The 22,873-nt window shown below is 35.9% G+C and overlaps 1 protein-coding gene across 4 annotated transcripts in view; it reads right to left on the reverse strand.

Annotated features, from left to right (window-relative positions):
• The window catches only part of LOC121865891 (UDP-glucose:glycoprotein glucosyltransferase 1-like), a 32,029-nt gene extending 9,472 nt beyond the window's left edge, over positions 1-22,557 (reverse strand). For all 4 annotated transcript variants that reach the window (XM_042365446.1, XM_042365445.1, XM_042365444.1 and 1 more), the window contains exons 1-20: positions 22,413-22,557; positions 19,087-19,329; positions 17,185-17,489; positions 15,907-16,023; positions 15,333-15,502; positions 14,019-14,238; positions 12,869-13,058; positions 11,776-11,990; positions 10,851-11,087; positions 9,788-9,961; positions 9,212-9,393; positions 8,304-8,562; positions 7,975-8,181; positions 7,055-7,138; positions 6,701-6,863; positions 5,997-6,297; positions 5,297-5,506; positions 4,722-4,833; positions 2,869-2,981; positions 2,397-2,567 (exon numbers count right to left, since the gene is read on the reverse strand). In XM_042365446.1, the coding sequence (XP_042221380.1) occupies positions 2,397-2,567; positions 2,869-2,981; positions 4,722-4,833; positions 5,297-5,506; positions 5,997-6,297; positions 6,701-6,863; positions 7,055-7,138; positions 7,975-8,181; positions 8,304-8,562; positions 9,212-9,393; positions 9,788-9,961; positions 10,851-11,087; positions 11,776-11,990; positions 12,869-13,058; positions 14,019-14,238; positions 15,333-15,502; positions 15,907-16,023; positions 17,185-17,489; positions 19,087-19,318 (3,662 nt within the window). In that variant the 5' untranslated portion in view covers positions 19,319-19,329; positions 22,413-22,557. The remainder of the gene's footprint in view (positions 1-2,396; positions 2,568-2,868; positions 2,982-4,721; positions 4,834-5,296; positions 5,507-5,996; positions 6,298-6,700; positions 6,864-7,054; positions 7,139-7,974; positions 8,182-8,303; positions 8,563-9,211; positions 9,394-9,787; positions 9,962-10,850; positions 11,088-11,775; positions 11,991-12,868; positions 13,059-14,018; positions 14,239-15,332; positions 15,503-15,906; positions 16,024-17,184; positions 17,490-19,086; positions 19,330-22,412) is intronic.
• Between the last annotated feature and the right edge of the window lie 316 nt (positions 22,558-22,873).

Genomic DNA, 22,873 nt, shown 5'->3' on the forward strand with positions numbered 1-22,873 from the left:
GTATACCATATATAAACATCTAAACTGTTTACAAGACAGAGTTTTGTATGAGCATCTAAATTGATTAAGAGGCAGTGTATATACAGTAAGAGCTAAACTCACTAAATGACTTTGGGGAGACTGTATTCTACTTATACAGTATAGAAGACAACATGGCAACCTGTGGTGTAATGGTCAGCATGCTCGCCTCGCAAGCGAGAGGACCAGGGTTCGATCCCCAGGGTTCTATCCAGCAGTAATTGGGAACCTGGATGTTAATCGATTTGCGGATCATATTCCGGGGTAATGGTTAGCCATTGCAGTTGGCAAGTTGTCTGGTCTTCTCGGACTATTCCTTGACACTGGGTCATACAGCTCGTTAACTTAGGGTGTGGTTGTTGTGTTGGCGACAGCTTCTACACTATAAACAAATTCACGCCTTGGTGGCCCTAGGGCCAGCCATCCTCGTTACATGAGCGACAACCATTATTTATTTTAGAAGACAACAAGCAGCATATTCAATACTCATGATTGATACAATCTTTTAAACAACTATAAGCATCATCAAAGATATAGCAAAGGAACTCATGCTAAGAGAACAATTGCCCTTTAAGAATGGTTGACCACAAACTCGGGGTGTACAGAACAGTATAAATCTATAGACAGTATGAAGTAAGCTTGCACTGCATTAATAAAACTTTCAATACTGTGCAGTAAGCATTTGCCTACAGACAGGAAGACTGTACAGTATATCTAAACCTTTCTAGTTTTGGAAAAAAAATTATGAAAAATTTAGTAACAATATGTTAGGCTCAGTACTGTATCTGTGGTACACAAGGAAGTGTTCTTCAAAATTTATTGTCCCAAATAAAAGATACATCACAGGGTACAACTACAACCCCACATTTCCCTCATACTAGTACAGTACAGTGTACGTGTAAAGACAAACTAGGTTTTCAAATTTCACTAATAATATATAACACATTACTTCCAAAATAAAAAATTTAAACTCAATTTATATAATGCACCTACAAGCCTACTTCATCAAATTATCAATACAATGATGGAAAAGTGATGTGTTTTACCTACCTATCTTGGGAGGAATTTATCAGAGAATGTAAAATGTGAGGAGTTTTATCAAAATGGCAGAGAACAGAAAATAATATGTGTACGTATTGATAAATTTATGAAAAAGGGTGAACTACGTCAGAGTCAAGTTGACAATTAATAAAGGATAAACTAAACTAACCCTACCCTACAGGTAAGAGTACTAGTCCTGAATGCTTGACTAAGAAGCTAGTTGGCAGCAACAGAAATAATATATCTGAGAACACTATGTAGGACAAATAGGATGCTAAATATTATACAACCACACAGATGAGATGGAACTCCTAATTTCTTACGCATACTGTACAGGTATTTCCTTCGTGTTTTACAATGGACGAACTCTCCTTTATCATTGTTCTCAGGGTACTGGTTTTCATTTCCAGACGAACTCTCCTTTATCATTGTTCTCAGGGTACTGGTTTTCATTTCCAGACGAACTCTCCTTTATCAATGTTCTCAGAGTACTGGTTTTCATTTCCAGACGAACTCTCCTTTATCATTGTTCTCAGAGTACTGGTTTTCATTTCCAAACAAACACTTTACTAAACAACCTTACTAACTCCTCCTCAATACTGTACAGGTACTTTCCTATCCCAACTTACACAACAATGAGAGCCGCTCTTTTTCGAACATGAGAACTTTCCTGTAACATGCATATGCTATAAGCACCATCACTCTGTAAAATTTCTCTAACAAACAAGTTGCCAATCTACCTAGCTCCTTTAACTCGTACAACAGAACAGCACCACCCATATTCAGCCTCTATAAGAGATTTTATTCAAAATCATCAGGGTACAGCTGTGACCACCATTCATCAACCCTCATTCAAGCTTCACCCACAAAATCATTTGATAACTACAATAACATTAACCAAACTCGATGCTCTCCAACACTTGTTTTGCACTACTTATTCAAACCAATTCTTACTAGCAAATTAACAATATTTCCACATACATAGCAATTAAAAACAAATAAAATAAACTGCAATCTTAGTCTGAAGCGAGGGATACAAAAAAAAATAGTATCATTCATTACCAAATGTGCAGCTTCAAGCCAGAGTACGTTGAGTTATGGGGTGAATTACAACAAACAAGAAAACACCGAAATTATAAAAGGAAATCTGCATTGCCATAAAACAGTACAGGATTAGCTTACAATCTACATATACCCACCAGTTACCTTGAAAGACAATGTGCAACAGAGAAACCCCAACTTAGGCAAAACAAAATAAAAAGTTCCAGGCAAAGATCCAGTCAATACAAAACTTCTGTTAATGATTATTGTAAATCTGATTAAAAGTCTCTACCTACCTTGTGATAGAATTCCAGAGGCCTCCGCTTTCTTCATTATCATCAGACAAAAGTTGCACATTTTGCTTGCCAGGTTTCTTAGCAACACGCACCTTGACTACATGGGATTTGAAGCTACTCAGGATAATCTGCACATCTTCCGAGCCAGTTGGGGTATCTGTCCCCTCGTGACTGAAGAAATGAAGATGCTATTTTAATTTTCACTTAAAAAAAATTACAGCAAAAAAGGAGTAGGTGTATGAAAGGTCTGTAAATATATATTGCAGAGGAAAATTACAATATGGAGGAGGGGGGGGGGGGCTACATACATAAACCATAATGTTTAATAAAGGTTCAAAAAGATTGATGATGAAAGATTATACAAACCACAGTAAATGTACATAAAATAGTTTACTAATATTTCACAAATACATTTATGAGGGACTATTTCTTCTGTTTATCTTAGTGAAACTATAATACTAAAGTAGCTCACCTAGCAATGGAATAAATATCAGATGAACGTCCTTGTCTCAGCCTGAGTAACCACGCCCCAGGGTTGGCCTTCAATTGGAAATAGCCCAAGTTGGCCATCACAATTGTATCAACCTGAAATACAAATTGTGATTCTTTCTTAAAACACTCTAGAGAATACATACCACAATAGGTAAACAATAATGTATGGTACAGTACTACATAATTATAATGTGACATTTCTACTTGATATCCTTCCGTTTAGCTACATCTTTTTGTCAATAAATTTACAAGAAACTTTCTATGTGAACTTCTTTCTCACTGTAAATATCTATTCTGTGCTTTTTATGTTTCATAATTCTTTTAATGATTCTAGTAAGGAGGAAAGATAATAAGTAAAACAGGAAACCAAGAACTGGTCATAAACCACTTAAGTGTGGGCTGGTCAGCAGTGTCACCAGCTCATAGTCTCAACATTAACCATTAGCAACAGGCTTTAGTGACTAAGTCTTAAAGCTAACATACTGGTACACAAGAAGGTAAAGTAAATTAATTATCATTATTATTAATTTAATATTAGTATAGTATTATACAGGTATACGAGTATAGTACAGTATTTTAGATGTGGAGGAGTTCGGTAGAGGGTTCGGTATACATCGAATTCATTTGCTAACGAGAGGTAATACTGGAATCTGATGAGCAGTTCGGTATACAGTAAGATATTGTATTTTGCGAGTAATATAGACTGGAAAAATTGTGCCAAATTCAAATTTGCCAAATGCAAATACATAAACTAATGGGAAAAATAACAATATAGACTGGCCATTCTACATCAACCTCTGATTTTCCCATTTATAACCTCCAAAGATACAATTTCTGCCTTTATTGACCTGATTGTGCTTTCCGGAAACTAGATTTTAGGCCTTCGATCACCAGAACACTTCTTGGAAACATTCTTCTTACCTTGTCTTTCCATATTCATCGCTAACACAAAAAAATTGGAAAAAACAGCGAAAAGCGTGGAGCAATCGACAAAAACCGCGCGATTCAACTAAGCATGTGATGTAAACAGAGAGAGCTGGTGTAAACCGTTATTAGTCCTCACTGCGAAACATTCTTTTTACTTATTCTTTTCATACAGTATTTATGGGTAAAACAGCTAAATTTGCAAAAAATAAAAAATAAATAAAAATTACAGTGTGCCTCTCAAAAAACACTTCACGAATCAATTGAACGTGTGATGTTGAATGTGAACTGTAAACATTGCATAACCCCGCACCACGCTTAAGACGTTGAGGATGGAATCAAAACATTGAGGATAGAATTGTGTTATAGCCAACATTCGTATGCAAAAGTTCGTTTTTTACAAACAGCGTTCCCCTATTCATCAATCGCGTTGACAAAACACGAGTTGTAGCAGAAATGACTATAACTGGTATGAGGGCTGTGACGTCATTCAAGATGGTGGCCAGCATTCAGCTTGCTGGATCTCGCGAAATTTACGATATTTTACGCCAAATATAAGACTTGGTTACATTAGGTAGTGCTCGCGAAATTAAATTGCGCGAAATATGAGAACTTACTGTATAATGAATTTCGGTATAGAGGTAATAATATATAAGTACTGGTCCTATACAGGGATACCTTATTTAACGATCATTTACTTAGCAAGAGATACTGTACCTGTAATATGGAAATTTCAATTATGTGGAATGGTTACCGCTATACGTATGTTCCAAATAATTGTATTTATACAACATGTTATCCAAAACAAGAACTAAAAACACCTGGAACAGCTAAATTCCTTTACGTACACATAAAAACTTGACTTTTTTTTCCATACTTTGAAAACTGAAATAAGTTAATAAATATTACCATAACAGGCTGTTGTATGTTGCCAAGAGTGAACTGCAAGCCTCGTGGTGGATTTCCTGATGACTGTTCGAAGCAGTGTCCCTCCAGGAGTAGATGTTCCAACTCAAACTCACTGTGTAAACGATTTATAATACTGTAACAATATCGTATTCATGAACTGGGATCTATAAGAAAATACACTTTTAAAAAGAAGGTATTTTCTCCATTACATAAGTTGTTGGGACTTTTACCATTTCCTACCAAAACAAATACTGTATTGTGCTAAACTTTTAAGTCCTTGAATACATATAATTTTATACCTTGACCCTTTAACTTTAAAATCAAAAGGCTCCTTCCTCCACAAGTCTTAAAAAAAATTTAATTTTCTTTTAATAGGCAATAAAGATAACTAAGGAGAAGAATATTAAACTGAATACTAACTTCTAATTACAGAATAAATTTGATTATTTGTGGTTCTGATGTAAGTGTCTTGAAGACTGAAATGATTTGTATGTAAGCAGGAAGCAAAGGTGATAAAAAAAAGTACAAAAAGATAACAAAAATGGCACTGAATAAAAAAAAATATCTACTTTTACCTGTGAACTCCACCTTCTACAGACTCCAACTTGATGTTATCCAGGTCATATATAGATTGGACCACCTCCACCAACCAATTCTCTGGAGCGTGGTAATTCAAAGTGAGGATTGGCGATTCAGGAAGACCAGTAAACCTAGCATGGGGACCAGCTGTTAATTCTCCACCCTCCGAGAACTGTGGCTCAGGCTCCAATACATAACGGTAGAAACTGTAAAATGAAAAATAAAAATACCCATTACAGATATACTGTAACATGTTTGGTAATATATACAAGACAACAAAAACAGATGTTAAGGTTATCTTGTGTATGCACCTAAATTTTATATAAAAAGCAAAAACTTTTAGCATTTCAAGTGTTAACCAATAATACTGGACACAAATTCAAATTTAAAGACTTAAGGAACAACTACCAAAAAAATTAATTTAATTTACAGTAATTATGAATGTGTGTAGATAAATCAAAAGTACCTCTGATTTTTTCCATGACTAGACAGTACAATACAGTATATGATCACTGTACAGTACTTGTATGTATGCCTTATAAAAAGTCAAGTTAAATGTAGTAAAACCCTTAAGTATAATACAGAGGGTTCTCTACATGCTCATTACCTACTACCACACAAAGTGCGACTCGAGCTAAAAGAACTTGTATTGAAAAATGGCTTTTATTACAACAATATCCTGAAAATTCAACTGACCTCGTCAGTGGCATTTCTGAGTGTTTTTCTCTGGAATTGAGAACAATACGAATATTGGCATTGATCACTTCTTGAAGCACCATTATGATTGGGCCTATCTTCTGGGCAGCAGTGGACACTGGGTCACATATTACCACAACATCAAACGCTGGCACATCTGGATCCTTAGGAGGAACTTTGACAACAGAGTATTGCTCTGAGCGGAGAGGTACAGTAGTCCGACCCTTGGAAAGGGGCTTGGTTTGTAGTACACCAGTGACCTTCATCAACATGTCACTAATATCTCCAGGCAATATGTCACCTGAAAACATAAAACTTATTACTAGAGACTTGTGTATGATACATAATTAAATATACTGTACTATAATATATATATATATATATATATATATATATATATATATATATATATATATATATATATATATATATATATATATATATATATATATATATATATATATATATATATATATAAAGTAATTTCATGCTATATGGGATAGGGTACAGAACACAATGGGGGCATATTCCTAGGATTCCTGAGACTCACCACATTTAAAAGTTATACCCTTTTAGTCACTGCCAGCTTATGCTACTTCAAGGCAGGAAAACAATAAATAAAAGGTTGAGAATTTCAATATTAAGAAAATGAAGCATGCAGCAATAATAAAAAGTAGAATTACTGTACTGTACAAAACAATTACCTTGACCATCAAGGACTTCGGTAATTTTCTCTCCATAGGTAGACTGGACATACTTTTCAAGTAAACCAAAATCTTCTTGCACAAATTTCTCATCTTTCTTGAGGGTACCAAGCATTCGGCCATTAGCAACCACTGTGCGTATCCGTGGAGCTATTGACAGCACCTAACATTATATTGAAAATTAATTAACCAAAACAAATAATATATCCTTGATGTTTTACTACAGATCAAGGTTTCAAAAGTGGTATAAGCTCATATTTACAGTCATTATCAATTAATGTATATCAAAAACAATATATCAACCAAGAAAAGAGAATGAGATTAAATAAGGCAAACATCAATTTTCAACATTACCTTTCTACAATAAAGAGAATGAATTTTAAAAACATCTTCTTTTAATGATGCTAAACGAGACTGGAATGCTTCCATGTCCAAACCCTGCAAAAAGTAGTAATAAATTACATATATGGTATGTTTATTAATTGTTATATACTTGTACTGCACTAACACTGTTCATGAGTTGGTAGCTATTCCTACATGAATTCTGGATGATACATTGACTGATTCGGTGGCAGTAGAGTATAATAACCAAGACCTATGACTGAAGACGATGGATGTATTCAGGATACAAAGCATAACTGAAGGAACATATCTAATAAGCCAGGAATTTATATAGTAGCATAATTACACAGAACAATTAGGAAGGGTGAAAATGCGAGATATCAAGTATTTTCACTGAAAGAAATACAATACTGTTTCTGAGAGTTAGGTTCATATTTTTTTAGCTGAAACAATTCATTGATGAAGTTCTAGATAACACCTAGAAAATTATCCTACCATCAGTCGGTGATTAAAACTTCCAACCTGTGTACAATCCAGGTAGGAAAAGAATACTTTGGTTCAATATATATGTCAGCATAAAAACCAAAAGCCGACCTTGACAACAATACTTTTTGTAAGCTTGAACTTTAGAAATTATTACCTATATAAAATATGCAGGTAAATAATCATATGAAAGACCGAGTTTTATCATTTTAAGTAAAGTAAAAAAAATTAATAAAATAAACAGGAATTTTGGTTTGGCATAAATGTACTGTAACAATCTTGCCGCCACCATGTACAGTATTTAGACCATCAGAACCCTTCCTTCTCAATGCAATTGTGAGAGACTAACTAAACCATCAAATATATACAGTATATATACCGGTACATAAAAATAACCCATCATACAAAACCATCAATGTCTATCTTTCAGAAACCGTTCCAATACTTACTGAAATTTCATAGTCAGTCCACTTCTTACTTCCATCTAGTATCTTTCTGGCATTTTCCTTTGCCAAAACCTTTGCTAAGAACTGACGAGCAACAGCCGGAGAGAGGGTGGCTTGTGCTACCTCTACTGCTCGACTAAATATTTTTGTAGTATCAGTAGCTGTATCTCTGTTGTGAATGGCACACAGGCGAACACTATTACTCTCGCGCTGAAATAGAAACATCAACATACTTCTATCAATTTTAATCTCACATACGGGCAAAAGCTTTCTCCATCGTCAAATATGAACCAGGTTATATTCCTTTCAAAAGCACAAAATAATGCACTGACCAAATATTTCACAGCTTCAAGCAGCAGATCTCTTCCTTCATAGGTATCAAAATCCCCAACAACCCACACGGTCAAGGGACGCACAGCAGGTTCACTTTTGGTGGTTATGTAATGACAAGAGTTAGCAATGATTGCACTCATCTCTGGGGACTTAAATGTAGAGAAAGCTTCAACAGAAATGCCATTAAGAAGCTTGTCAGAGGTATCAGTCAGATCGATGTATGTAGAGCTCTTAGTGTTTAAGATCCTCTCATTCAACCTGCAAGTAAAATGTACAGTAATTAGAGTTAAAGTTTTAAGATCAAGAATCCTCACAACCGAGGACTTAGCAAATTGTCAAAAAGTTTTTAATATCAACATCATATTGATTTTATAAACTTTAATTTCTATAAAAATTTACACCTAGCTACTCTTACAGGTATTTCTATACAGTATATGAATATGAAAATTATACAGTACTGTACATATAAAAAACAAAGGAGCTATGGTATAATCTCACAAAGCCATGATAGACGGCTTGCTCCAATTGTCACTGCAGTAAGCAAAGGAGTTAGGCTAGACCATTCTTAGATATGCCATACACAATACATTTTAAATTCTGGTTTACTAAAATTATCTTCCATTAAGTGCTAGTTGAAAAGTCTCGTTTCTTGATAATTCTGGTTTGCTAAAATTAACTTCCATTAAGTGCTAGTTGAAAAGTCGTTTCTTGATAATTCTGGTTTGCTAAAATTAACTTCCATTAAGTGCAAGTTGAAAAGTCTTGTTTCTTGATAATTCTGGTTTGCTAAGTGCTAAATTTAAAGAGTCAACTACACTCTTCCCTGGAGATATCAAACACCAGGAGGACTGGCTTAGGGTAATGGAATGAGTGCCAAGAAATAAAAGAAAATTAACAAGCTAATCACCTTGGCATAATGTTTGGGAGAGCCATTAACCAATCAACAACATCATGGGAGTTAGTTAGTTCTCCATTATAAACGGCCCGTTGTACTGACTGTGTTGCTCTCATCACTTCCATTAATACAACTTCTTCAAATTCATCAACATTTAGGTGTTTTTCTGGTAAGGGAACACCATTCATCAGGGCCTGCAAGAAGAATTTTGTTAGTAAAAAATATGAAAAGAGCTTTTTGTAAACATAGATTCCAAAAGCAGAAAGAAAACTGCAGCAAGAACACCCTACCATTTGATACTCTCTTACATTTCTACTGGTATTCTTTAAAGGAAAACTTTACAAAATCCTTAAAACCAAGATTTCTTCACAAAGTGAGATGATGTATTAGTTTAGAACACAAATCTTCATAAATTAGGCAAGTTTAAGGCCTTCTACATAAGAGTATATAATCAGAAAAAAAATATTTTATGGTTCTTAAACATGATTTGGGAGGACCATAACAGAGTTAACAGAGAGACACTGACAGCATGATTGATAACAATACCCATCTGTCCCTATGGCAGCTAAAGAAAAAAAAATAGCTCACCTGAGGTAAGTTAGTGATTCCTGCCTTCTCAACAAAATCTTGAGCAAGCATCCGACCCACATCATAATCTGAGTCTTCATCAAACACATCATCAAGGTCAATACTTGGGTACTTGCTCTTGAACATGTTAGTAACATCAGTAACAGTTACATCCTCCTGAGTGCTGGAATAAACCTGGAAAAAAAAATAATATAAATAAAAAGATACAGTGCTTAAATCATACGGTAATGGAATTAAATTAAAACAACATTTTGACCAAATGGAACCTCTTTGATATTATGTTCATTTGTACAAACTTGCGGTAAGATATCCGAAATAAATTTTTATTTATAGTCAACCCTCGCTTTACGCGGTACCACTTTACGAGTTTCCACGTCTACGCTGTACCCTGCTGAACATGGAATGCTCACTTTCCGCGGTGTGTGTACCCTTTTACGCGGAGAGCGGCGCGAACAGGGTGCGCACAAGGTCGCCCAGTCATCAAAACATTACCGAGTTCTTCACCCGCCACCCGCCACAGCCGGCCCAAGTCAATGATAGTGATAATGATAGTGAGGATATGGACTTTGAGGGGTTTAACAAAGAGGCCCTGCAAGCCTCTGTGGTGGATAGTGATACAATTGAGACAAGTGATACAGGTGAGGGCCAATAATCTGCCCTCTGCCTCGGAACCAACCCCCCATCCCCGTGTGCCCAACCATCTTTTCTACTAATGTAAGTGTTAAAAAACCTAATATTATTGACATTTCTCTTAATTATTAATTGTGTGTGTTTACCATCATAAAATTAAGAAGTTATTTTTACTACAACGTAGGTATTGTGTCTGAAAAAGTGGAGTTTGGGGTCGGCCCGGTCTCTATTTCAATTAATCCCATATGTTATGTTGTTCACTTTACGCGGGCCGCCGTGGGTTCAATTGACCGCGTAAAGTGAGGGTTCATTGTATGCTTTAGAAACAAACCTCAGATATACAGGCAGCGGAAACAGAGAATATATACAGTACAGTTAAATAACAATAGTAGATAAACTGTGAGCTAATAACATTTTATATAAGTTCATTTACCTCAATCAAGAACTGCAATGCTTTGTAGTTTGAATCTTCCCGACCAGCCATGTTCTCAGCCACATAGTTGAAGGCACACAGCATAGCTAACCCAGCATCATCATAGCCCCTCAAGGACTCCTCTGGGTTCACAGACATAACTAAACCAACACGAACGGGTGCACTGTGTGTTACGAAGCTTTCAACCAATCGTATTAAATCAGCTGTGGTCGACTTAACTGGATCAGCTACGATAACCTGAAAAAATTTACCAATAAGTTACGTAAAAATCATTCTAAAAGATAAAAAAATGTCTATACAAAAAACTCAAATATACTGGACGACTTAGAGGCCTGTGGTGAGGTAATTAATAATATACATCCTTCAGCTGACATATTATCTCATGTATTTCTCATCTAACAAGAATAAACAACTAGAAATAAAGTGTTGATGGTAAAGTTGTAGGGAAACCAGTATCAAGGACAGTACTGTACTTACTTTCCCCCATTCTCTCTACATCTACCAGCCAAAATGACCATGAAGAGAGACATCCACCTAATAACCACTCATTTAGTGCTAGTGGAGGTCATCTTTGCCAAGTGAAGCCATGAAATTTTGTATTTTTTTGGATTATATAAAGATTAGCATCCCCAGCTTATTTCACTTGATAGTTAACACCGTAATGCTAACATAACCTAACTTAACCTATCACTTCCCCTCCTTCAGGTAGGATTAGGGCCTTTAATCATCAGGAAAATGAAGCAGTAGGTATTAATCTTCACATGATCCTGTTTATCAATCATTCATGCAAACTCTTTCCCACTAGGGCACAGAAAAGCCACAACCAAGAACATCAGACTCTCCCCCTCCTTCACTGTCAATCATTCAGTCATTCTTTATTAACTTTTCTGCCATGGCTTCTCTTACTATAACTCCAAACAGTTACCAGGTTGTGGAGATTTTTCTTGATACTGCGCAGCATGCCAGGGTATGTCGGCCTAAGTAGTTCTCCTATTGTTGATGGCCACTTGCGGTAGGCTTTATCAGTTTCAATATTATTCATCCACATAATGGCTGAGTCCCGGATATCAATACCATATTCTTGGGTACTTTCACTGACGTCCAATTGCAGCAAAGTGCTCAAAGATTCTCCAGTCACACCTGTTGAGGATAATATAGATTATCATAATACTGTAATAATAATAATAATAACATTGTGATGATAATAATAACAATAATACTGAATAACAATAATACTGAACAATAATAATAATAATAATAATAATAATAATAATAATAGAAGCTCAACAAAATAATGAATGGTTACTTTGTCTACCCATCAAACAGATCCATCATATTCATACATAATACAATACCGTAACTGTAATTACCACAAGTTCTCAGATCGGTTTCTAAAAATAATACAAATCCATGGAAACATGTACCTTAGAAACTTATAAATACAATATATAGTCTATATTCTTTGGGTACTACATACAAAGCCAAACTATTGTAAGTTTTAAGAAATATTTCTTCCCTGGCATTCAGAAATACAGTACAGTGCTGTACAGTATCTTCTAAAAAAAGTTAACAACACATATAATACCCAATTATAAGTTCTGTAACATACAAACTCATTTCTAATCATGGCTTCAAAACATTTTATCTGCTACACACCATTAGGAGAGAACCATAATATTTATAATGTTAAAAGGAGACAGCAACTAAAGTCCATTTTATTTAAGCAAAAACCTGTAAAATACAATATCCCTCCCTAAGAAAAGGGGTGAAAGAGAAAATGGGTCCCATAGGCATGACTGCCTGTTAGGGAAAGTGAGGATACAACACACTGCATATTATGCCTTCGCTACACAAGGTGGCATCATGGCTGGCACTGCATTTGTGCACATTCACTTCCCAAAGTTGCAAACTCAGGTACCCATATGAAGTTGGGTGAATTGGTAGCACCCGGGAATCAAACTAACGACCCCTGGAACAGGAGGCGAGAGCTGTATCCATTTGACCCCAAAAGCACTCACCAAGTTTATGAAGACCTCCCATTACTCGCTCTTCACTACGGATGTGATCGAGTAGTGTGAATATATTGGTGAAATCCATGTCAAGGTGCATCCCATTGATAAATAGTGCAGCATCTGAGGGGTTCACTTCCATATGCTGGCTCATCTGGTTCTGGTTCTTCAGGATCTCACGCTTCATCTTCTCATCTACCTAGAAATGTTAAATTCATAAGTTTACACAATCCATGAAAGCTAACTTAAATGCCCAAACACTAACCTAACATAACTTAAACTACCCTTACACAACTAACTAACCTAACCTACCATAACTTAACCTAAACTAATCTGACCTCACATAAACTAACCAAATCTAAACTAACTGAATCTAACCTAATCCCTCCAGGTAACAGTAATATTTGAATCGTAAGGTGAAATAAGCTGTATTTTAATCCTCATGTGAACTGAAAGGTACCAAAAAATTTATGATAAGTACGAGAAGGCACAGATGTACAAGTGATAAAATAGATGGATAGCTTTTATCCATTAAATGCCTTTCACAATAACTTTAAAGTGCATCACAAGTCTACCAAAATCTTAATAGTGTACTGTACTTAAATTTTTATCATAAAAAATGCAAGTTGGTACGTAAAGCCTTACATAACTGAAAAATAGGTTACTTGTCCTATCTAAAACCAGGTGTACTAATTTATATTGTTATAATCAATCACATAATTTCCTGTCGCATTTAGGTAAGCAACAAAACACACTAACATGGGCATAAATAAATAGGAAAGTGAGAAGCTGAGATGCAATCATATAAATCATATGCAGCATCTACTCATATATATGTTGTACAGTATACTGTATAACACTCGTACTCCAAAACACATGAACAAATTCCCTCTTACTTCACTTTAGTAATTTTGTAACTGGGTTTTGGAATGATGTGTGTGGCCTCATTCCTCAATGTTAAAACATTGTCCTCACAAAATTTTGGACAAGTATATTACTGTAAAAGCATTTCAATAAATAAAATCAATATCAGTTGTTTAGTGACTGTCTCTGTGGGTGCCAAGTTACTCAAAATAGTACAGAATATAATTGTTCCATAGCATACCAAAAACAAGGATAATATTTATGTCAATGATTATTTCCAAACTGTAACACATACTTTTATCCTAACAAGTGAGCGAGCAAGCATTGGGAAGTTCTGTGCAGTGTGAACAAAGAGACCAAGCTGTTGATCTTGGGGAGCTGACATGATGCGCTGTGCAGCTTGCATACTCAAGTGTTGCAATTGCCAAACTTTCATTGGAGCCATTTCATGGCGTGACTCCTCCAGATGTTTCCTAAGTTGATTCAATTCCTCCTCTTTTTCAGGGTGGAGAGACCTGGAGAAAAACATACAGAAATTAAAACTTAAACTTTAATACAGTACTTGTATACATAAAAATTTAAAAGGAGAGTATTTTCCAAACTGGGAAATAAATGGAATAGCTACTTTCTTTAAAAAGACATTTTATCCCAAGACAGATTCTAGTTTCATTGAAAGAAATGACCATATCACAGTTTACGATACAACAGTGAAGAATTCTGAGCCATGCCTAACCCTTTCAACTTATTTTACCCCATATCTTATCTCCAATCTTCCACTGATGGGGTGACCAAGGCAAGAGAGCCTCCACAACACTACCATTATGTACCTCTCTATTCCCCGCATCTGCTTCCCTATCCTCTCATTGTAAAATGTAGTGAGTCTATACCATATCAGTGATCTGCTCTTCACCCATCTCATCACCACAGAATGTATACCCTGTGACTTCTCAGCCATTAGTACAAACAGCCTATACACCTGACTACTGTATTTCTCACCCCTTCCATTCTGGTACCCCACATGCACTTCCAAGGTAAATCATCTCTGTTGCTTAAATTCTGGGGCATTCCACTCCAAGTCTGTGTTTGACCTCCTTTACAAAGTACATCTTCCAAACACCACTAGCCACACTAGCCATATAGTGCTCCTTACCAAGTCCTTTTCACTACTTACTGTACACTGCACTTTATTTTATTTAATTCCTTTCACCACCTACCATAAATGCACTTAACTTCATCAAAAAACTTTTACCATGGTAAGTATTTGTCGCATCACAGTACTTGAGCATAATTATGTTTCCAAAATAGTGACAACTGTCTACTGTATCTACTGTATTGTCTCTAATTCAAAATCTTTCACTTCCCAGACTATACAAAGCAACATGAATAGGTGGAATTTCAACTCTTTACCGTAAAGAATACAGAAATCCTATACGGTAAGCCATAATGATAAAAGTAACCTTGTCTTTTGATCCTATTACCCCTAAAACTATATGCACACCAACATCCCACCACTTAATTCTTTCAGGAAACAAAACATAGAGACAGATACAGATAAGTAGATTCAGATCCTAACTGTTGTTCAAAATATTTGAAACTGAATTTGACTCACTCTAATTTTGAGAACAGGAAGCCCTCAACCTCCACCTCCTGTTCTTCATCCTCTTCATGCCTCTCTTCATCTTCCTGAACTTTGGTGTCATCTTGAGCCTTGTACTCAGTACTCTTGATCGCCAGCTCTACTCCATACCCACTCAATCGAACTTTCTTGGACGACCGATTCTGTTGCAAATATTATTTACCTTACTGGACAAAATAATGACATTTATGAAGTTTCACACACCATAACACAAATTACTAAACAAACTAAGCCACATTTGAATGTTCACATCTTCAATATGAGAAAATTTACTTGTATTATTCATACTTACCAGTAATAAGTTCTCTATTCAGCAAAAAATATATCCACAAATAATTTGTAATATTCATGAAGAATTACCGACTTTGAAGATAATGAATGACGAAAGTAAAAAACAAAAAACAAACGTAATTAATAATATGACTGTTCTCTGACAAAACTGATGACAGTGACAAGATTATACTAATGACTGATGATCAAGATTACTTTGCCTTCATGACATGGGTTTGGTTAATATAGACAGAAATATAGCATTCACTGTACTTACTTTAACTCTGTGACGAAGAATGTAATCAATTTTTCCAGCACTCACAAGCTCCTTCAGGATTTGATGGAACTGCTGGAACTCGACTGATCCTAATTCACAGTACAGCACCACCCCAACCTGGTTTATAATGAAGTTACAGTACAGTATTGGATCAGACTTGAAATTCAGTGTCTAAGACTAACTGAACCCAGAAAAACTGATATTCACAAACAATACTAAGCTGAATACCATCAAATTAGTTCATTCAGACTGAAAAGTTTTCAAAAAATTGTCCAAAAGACCACAACTATATTTGTAGTAATGAAATACAAGACAGGTAGGTTTCCATAGTAAAAGATTGGTTACTATCCTAGCCACACCTGAAGTCACCCTTCTGATAAATATTTTATAAGTGATTTATCTTTATTTGTGGTCTAGAATGTAATATAAATATTGTATTGTATTTTAATCAAAATACTGAATGTTTATTTACTAACTGTAACAAAAAAATTTTTGGATATGTAAGACAAAACAGTACATGGAAGAGATCTTTACTGACAATACTTTGGCATGGCTCCTGGCTAGCAGTGATACCAACGGTTATCATTTCCAGATTCATATAATATTATGACCTCTAATAGCGTAAATATATTTCCAGTATGGTATTTAGCCAAAATATTATTTAAAAAAACCATGAGGGAACCAAGTGCAATGATGAGAAAAACTCAATTTTAAATAATAGGCTTTCTGTGCTTATAATGTGGCACCAGTAAATGAAACAATTTTAGAAGATAGTTTCAGTACTGTACAGTAGAGAATTTGTTTCTAATCCATCACATAGTAGAGTATGTGTGACTTTTGTATGAAACTTCCTTATTCATTTGGTCTTAAACAAGTTTTCCTAAAATTGTCTTTCCTCTGAAAAATGCATCACTATCCTTTATTGTATGAGGAAGGAATATTATTCATCTTTTGTTTTTATTCTTTTATTTACTATAGTATGACATAAATGTATTCATGTTCTAAAATGTAATGTACAGTACTGTAATGTTATCCAACTACAGTACAAAATGTCTATTCACTAACTACAACACCAGAAACTGCACAATTGCCTGACAAAACAGTACAGTACTAGGTAGAGGCCTGGATAATGCTTGCTTATAATGCCTAGGTGATGATGATAAATCTAAAAGCATATAAATGTACATTACATAGAATATGAAAGGGTTATGTTACAAATCATAATTTTTTGATACTATTCACCTTTAGTAATGAACAAATTATAATTAATATTATTACCTTGGCATTTTCTCCACCGGGATAATGATGATCAACTTCATATGTGATGGGTTTTGTTCCAGTTCCCTTCTCCACAAGTTGTCTCATTGTCTCAATGTCACACGTCACCTCACCATTAACATCCACTGCTGCTCCACAATTCTCAGGACTTGGAAGACCTCTGTCACGAGCTATCTGACTGAACATTTCAATCTTTGGAGAATACGCTCGCAATGATAAGCTGAGCTTTAATATACGAAGCTGAGAGGCAGAGAGGAACTGTCCTGCCACTGAGAGTGTCTCCGCAAATATTTCCTTATCACTTCCTGGTTGAAAGAATGCACAATTATGGTTTTTCAAAAATGTAATTTGAACATATTTAGAATACTATACTGTATATACACTCCTCGCCATTGCATTATGCGCGAGGTGGCCGACGGGAAGTGATCTTTGCTGAAGTGTCTCACACCCCTCCACGCCAGCCACCTGGGCCAGAGGCAGGCATTGTAAGTCTGGCAGCGAAGGGAGACTCGAGGACAAGTCAGCCAGTAATCAAAACGTTCACCAGCTGCCAGCGTAAATTTTATGAATGAAGATTTATGAGTTTTACCCCTCCGACAATGCTCCTATTTATTGCCACAACGCCTGTTGATTCCTTGCTTTTTTTTACCACAATGGGCAAGAGGAAAGACTTAACAAAAGAGCAGATAGCGTCAATTATTAGTCTGCATAAGGGCAAGAAACCTGCAAAGGAAATATCAAGAATTGTTGGTGTGAGTGAATGATCAGTTCAGATTTGGAATAAATGATTTCTAGATGACGGTGGGTTGGCAATACCAGTGCACAGCGGATGGCCAGGAAAGGCTAGAAAAACTTCCCAACGCACGTTAATTGTTCTTAAGAGGCAACTTGATGCTAATACACCTCTAGATGATGTTTCTGTAAGGACCGTTCACTGCCGCATCAGTGACGACCTGCAGTTTCGCTGCCACCGCGCACGCAAGAAGCCACTCCTCACCCTTGTCCAGAGGTAGCGTAGGGTCGCTTTTGCCAAGGCTAATGCTCAGTGGGATACGACCAAGTGGTTGCACGTGCTGTGGAGTGACGAGGCAACGTTTTCTTTTACTGGAAGTCGTACCTAAAAATGTGTACAGGCGCCCCCGGGAGTGATTCGCTTGACCCCAAGTTCACTTTTAGCACAGTTATGCAGCCTGAGTCACTAATGGTGTAGGGTTGCTTCTAGTACTTTGGAACTGGTGACCTTGTTGTGCTACCTAGGAATGTGGTGATGAACCAATTTAACCACTGTACTTGGAGCTGCTTTGTGATTATTTGCCTGGGTCTTTTGAAAAATGCTGTGCTGATGTGTTTATGCAGGATGGTACCCCATGTCACACAGCAAAATCTATAATACAGGAACCATGGCATGTTGACTGTCAGGTAGACTTATTAGGTGATTGGCCAAGCAATTTGCATGACCTTAACCAGATAGAAAATAAGTGGAGCATTATCAAGCTTCGTCGACAAGGCAAGGACAGGAATACCATCCCCAAGCTGGAGACTGCCATTCGTGAGGAGTGGAATAATTTAGACCCACAAATAGTCCACAACTTGGCAGTCAGTACATTCACACCTGCAGGAGTGTATCAAGAGAATAGGGAGGCCCATAGACTACTAGAAGTTTGTTAACTTGTCAGAATATTTTTTTATTTATATTTCATCTTGTTGTTTATGTCCATCACGGCCCCGTGCATAATGCAATGGCAAGGAGTGTACAGTATAAGGTAATAAAAAACTAAATATTAATAATACAAAAGTCTTTTACAATTGTAGGAGATACAGCACAGATAATAAGCATTCAACACTATATATTCAATTATTATCCTGGAAACAATTTGAAAATTTAAAAAAGGAAGATCTTACCATCTCTGTATAGTACTGGATCTGTTTGAGAAATAGCTTCCGCAAAACTCCAAAATGAAGCTGTGCTTTCCTCTCTCATATATTCTGTAGCCTCCAACAACAGTGGAGTATGAGTCCATTTTGCTGAAAGGTGTGTGGTGACGGGCTTCACTTTGGCCTGCCCTCGTACTTCCCCAGTCAATAACAGTAGGGTACAGAAAGCCCACAATAGGGATAGTAGAGACTCTCTCATCCTTGAAGTTTCTGAAGAGAGAAAAACTCTTTACTTCCATGCTTTTGTGGGGGCACTACCAAACCTTAATAACCTAACCTGGACCAATTTAATGCCATGTTCCTAGCCAGGGTGCCCCGGCCATCAAGTCATGATTGGTGAGGGTTGCATCATAGTCGACACATGCTGATTTCATCGACAGACACTCATTTTACGTGATCAAAATATTGCTTTTACAGTATCTCCATGATTATCAATTTGCACAAGAAGTAACATAAAAGAAATTTTATTCAAATATTAATTTCTATATAAGAACCTATTTTCATCATGCAGTCCAGGTAATGTGCTAAACCGAATATTAACCAAACAAAGGAACTTACATAAACCAAACCTGAAACTAAGATCTAAAAAATATATATTTCCCACAAAAAAGTAAGAATGCACATGTGCAGGAGTATCGCATGACTAACACTTCTGCTGACTGGCTGAGTAAGAAGCAAACAATGTACAGTATATCCCCACGAACTTGTACTCTCTTAGGTGAAATAAAAAAGTGAAAAATAACTAAAATACAATAAATTTCCGGCGGAAATGCTATACTACACAGCGAAACCTCCATATAACGGACATCTCTCACCATATAATCCATTACTGTTTTTTTTTTACATATAACAGACCCTCGATATATGAAGGACTTTCATCTCAATACAACCCGTTAAATAGAGTTTTCACTGTAAAGTATTTTTTTTCTATCTCCATATATAAGAATCAATGTAAAGTTTCATGCATGGTCACTAGAGAATACTGTATTAATCAATTTTTCTACCAATGATAAAGGCCTCATTACCTCAGGAAACATAAAAAACACAAGATGACATCATCAAAGCAGGCATATAAAAGCAACATGTCATTATTATTTACAGAAAAAAAATAGGGACAAAAACCTGATTGGCTTCAGTCTTGAGTTAATACATGTAAATGGTAATTAAGAGAACACAGCTACCCCTAGAAAGAGTTCTGATCATTACAGTTTAATAAGTAGTGCGTTTTGGTAATACAGTCATGGAGGAGATGGCTAACACCAGAAGTTGTTCAATTTTGTTCATTACCTCCACAGATTTTCTAATCATTATAATAAGTACTTTAAAAAGGCAACTTTATATTTTAATTAAAAGTATCATTATTTTTTTATTCCCCATTTACAATCATTAATCACCTGTAGTAGGCATGTGCTTTGTACATGAATAAATTAATTACTGTACTCTGCATTTACCATAAATACTTATAAAAATAATCTGTGGAGTCACCACATGTTGGCTGTTTGTTTACAACCGACTTCTGTGGTCCAGGTGTACTCTCATGTCCACAAAAAAAACATAAGATTACAACATGATGCTTCAACAAGTTGCTGTCATTGGTACCAGATAACAAAATACAGTAAGGACTTTCTGATTAATATGGCGGTGGTCTGTCTCCTGGCTAGAAAGTGAGGGAAGATTAGGTAGGTTTCTTTGGTTGGTTAGGTACAGTATTAGGTTCGGTTAATATCCGTCCATTGGCTGTCCGCAGGTTCCCGCGTGTTTACTTAAGGCTTTACTCCTCATTTGAGTCACTTGTCTCCTCCTTGTAGGTTAGGTAGGTTGGTTGGTTCCTTTGGTATGACAATTGTTTTTGTATGTTTTTTTTTGTGTCTTACTCAAACCTGACCTCTATTCATATGCAAATTAGCAGTTTGTTAAAAATGAAATATTAATTTTTTGCAAAAACCGATAATTTGCACATGAAATGAAGGTCAGATTTGAGTAAAACATACCAAAACCACCAAATAAACCTATTTTCGCTCCAAAACCTGAGTACAGCCAATGGACGAATATTTACTATAGGTTCTAGTAAATGTCGCTTCTTAAAATACTTCCAATAATGATAAGAACATGTGGAAATAATAAAAGAAATCAAAGAACTTCTGGTGGTAGCGGTGTTCTCACACGTACTGAATAAATAAGTTTTCTTTTATATAAATTTTCCCTAAGATGGTTGGATGACCTGGGCAACTGGACTTAAATATTACCAAATAGTGTACTGTACTGATGAAATATCTAAAATATTCCCAAAAACTACTTGGTGCAATCTCTACTGCATACAGTACATGCATAACAAGCCAATGAACAACTCGGTGTTAAATCAACTGTAGCCATATTTAACGGGTCCGACTAATTACCCAAATGTAGCCAAATATAGCCGGAATGAAGTCAAATAATGGTCCTAGATGAATAAATCGGTCTGCCAATCACTTCTCGACTAGTATTTGGTGTCACAAAGTCACAAAAAATTGGTAAACTTAATTTAATCTGAGTTAATAGATCGAGTGCATGTAACTAACCTAACCTAACCTAACCTAACCTAACCACGACTAGTATTTGGTGTCACGAAGTCACAAAAAATTGGTAAACTTAATTTAATCTGAGTTAATAGATCAAGTGCATGTACCTAACCTAATCTAATCTAACCTAACCTAACCCAACACAACTCAGATTAAATTAAGTTTTCCAATTTTTTGTGACTTTCTGACACCAAATACTAGTCGAGAAGTGATTGTCAGACCGATTTATTCATGTAGGACCATTATTTGACTTCATTCCGGCTACATTTGGCTACATTTGGGTAATTAGTCGGACCGATATTTAACAAATGACACTTCTTGTAGTCAAGCAAAATTTTCCTGAAGTTTGTCCTCTGTGATACAGTATTTCACTCCTACAATATACTACAGTTAGGACACTTGAGTAAATCAACGGTACATGTAGCTTTTATATTCTATATATAAAAGTTCCTGTAACTGACAAGAACATAAGTAACACTGTCCAGAATAAGACTTAACCTGTTGGTGTGTGTACTTCAGGATATTTAATTCAGTCCCATTTGAGTAAAAAAAAAAGATTTATAAAACGAAAAACATCAATATCCCAATAAAGGAGTAAAATTGGGTAAGAAAGGTCAATCTTAAAGTAACAATAGTGGCCTCCCAACAAGCTATGACACCACTATTGTAACTCTCTGCGACACATAAGTGAACCAACGTGTGTCTAGAGTTGCAGACAAGACTATGAGTTATTACCTGCAGTTTAGTAAGCTTAAGAGTGTGGAGGCGGTAAAACCATCGTCTACTGTCAGTTGGTAAACACTTCAGCAACAACACATGTTTATAACTCTCACGATCTACGACTTAAACCGTTTAAGGTGACGACCACTGCCACTATTAACGCTCCTTGATCCTTCAACACTGCCACCATTAACTCTACTTGATCCTCCAACACTGCCACTTTGATGCTCTTTTGTTTTATTGTTTACACGTCTTGACCCGCGTATACTACAGGCGGTCCAATCAGAGGCCGCCGTGTACTGTGAGCCACTGCCACCACACGGATTTTGATGATGAATATACCTAACTACCTGTCTTAACGCGCCATTTATCTATAAAATATAATCCAAAAGCTTTATATATATATAATTAGATCAACTGTTAACTAAAATATATGTTTATGTATCATTTTCAAAAGTGAAATCAGTATAATACGT

The sequence above is a fragment of the Homarus americanus genome, unplaced genomic scaffold, assembly GCF_018991925.1.
Source record: "Homarus americanus isolate GMGI-L3 unplaced genomic scaffold, GMGI_Hamer_2.0 scaffold50745, whole genome shotgun sequence".
Classification (NCBI taxonomy): Eukaryota; Metazoa; Arthropoda; class Malacostraca; order Decapoda; family Nephropidae; genus Homarus; species Homarus americanus.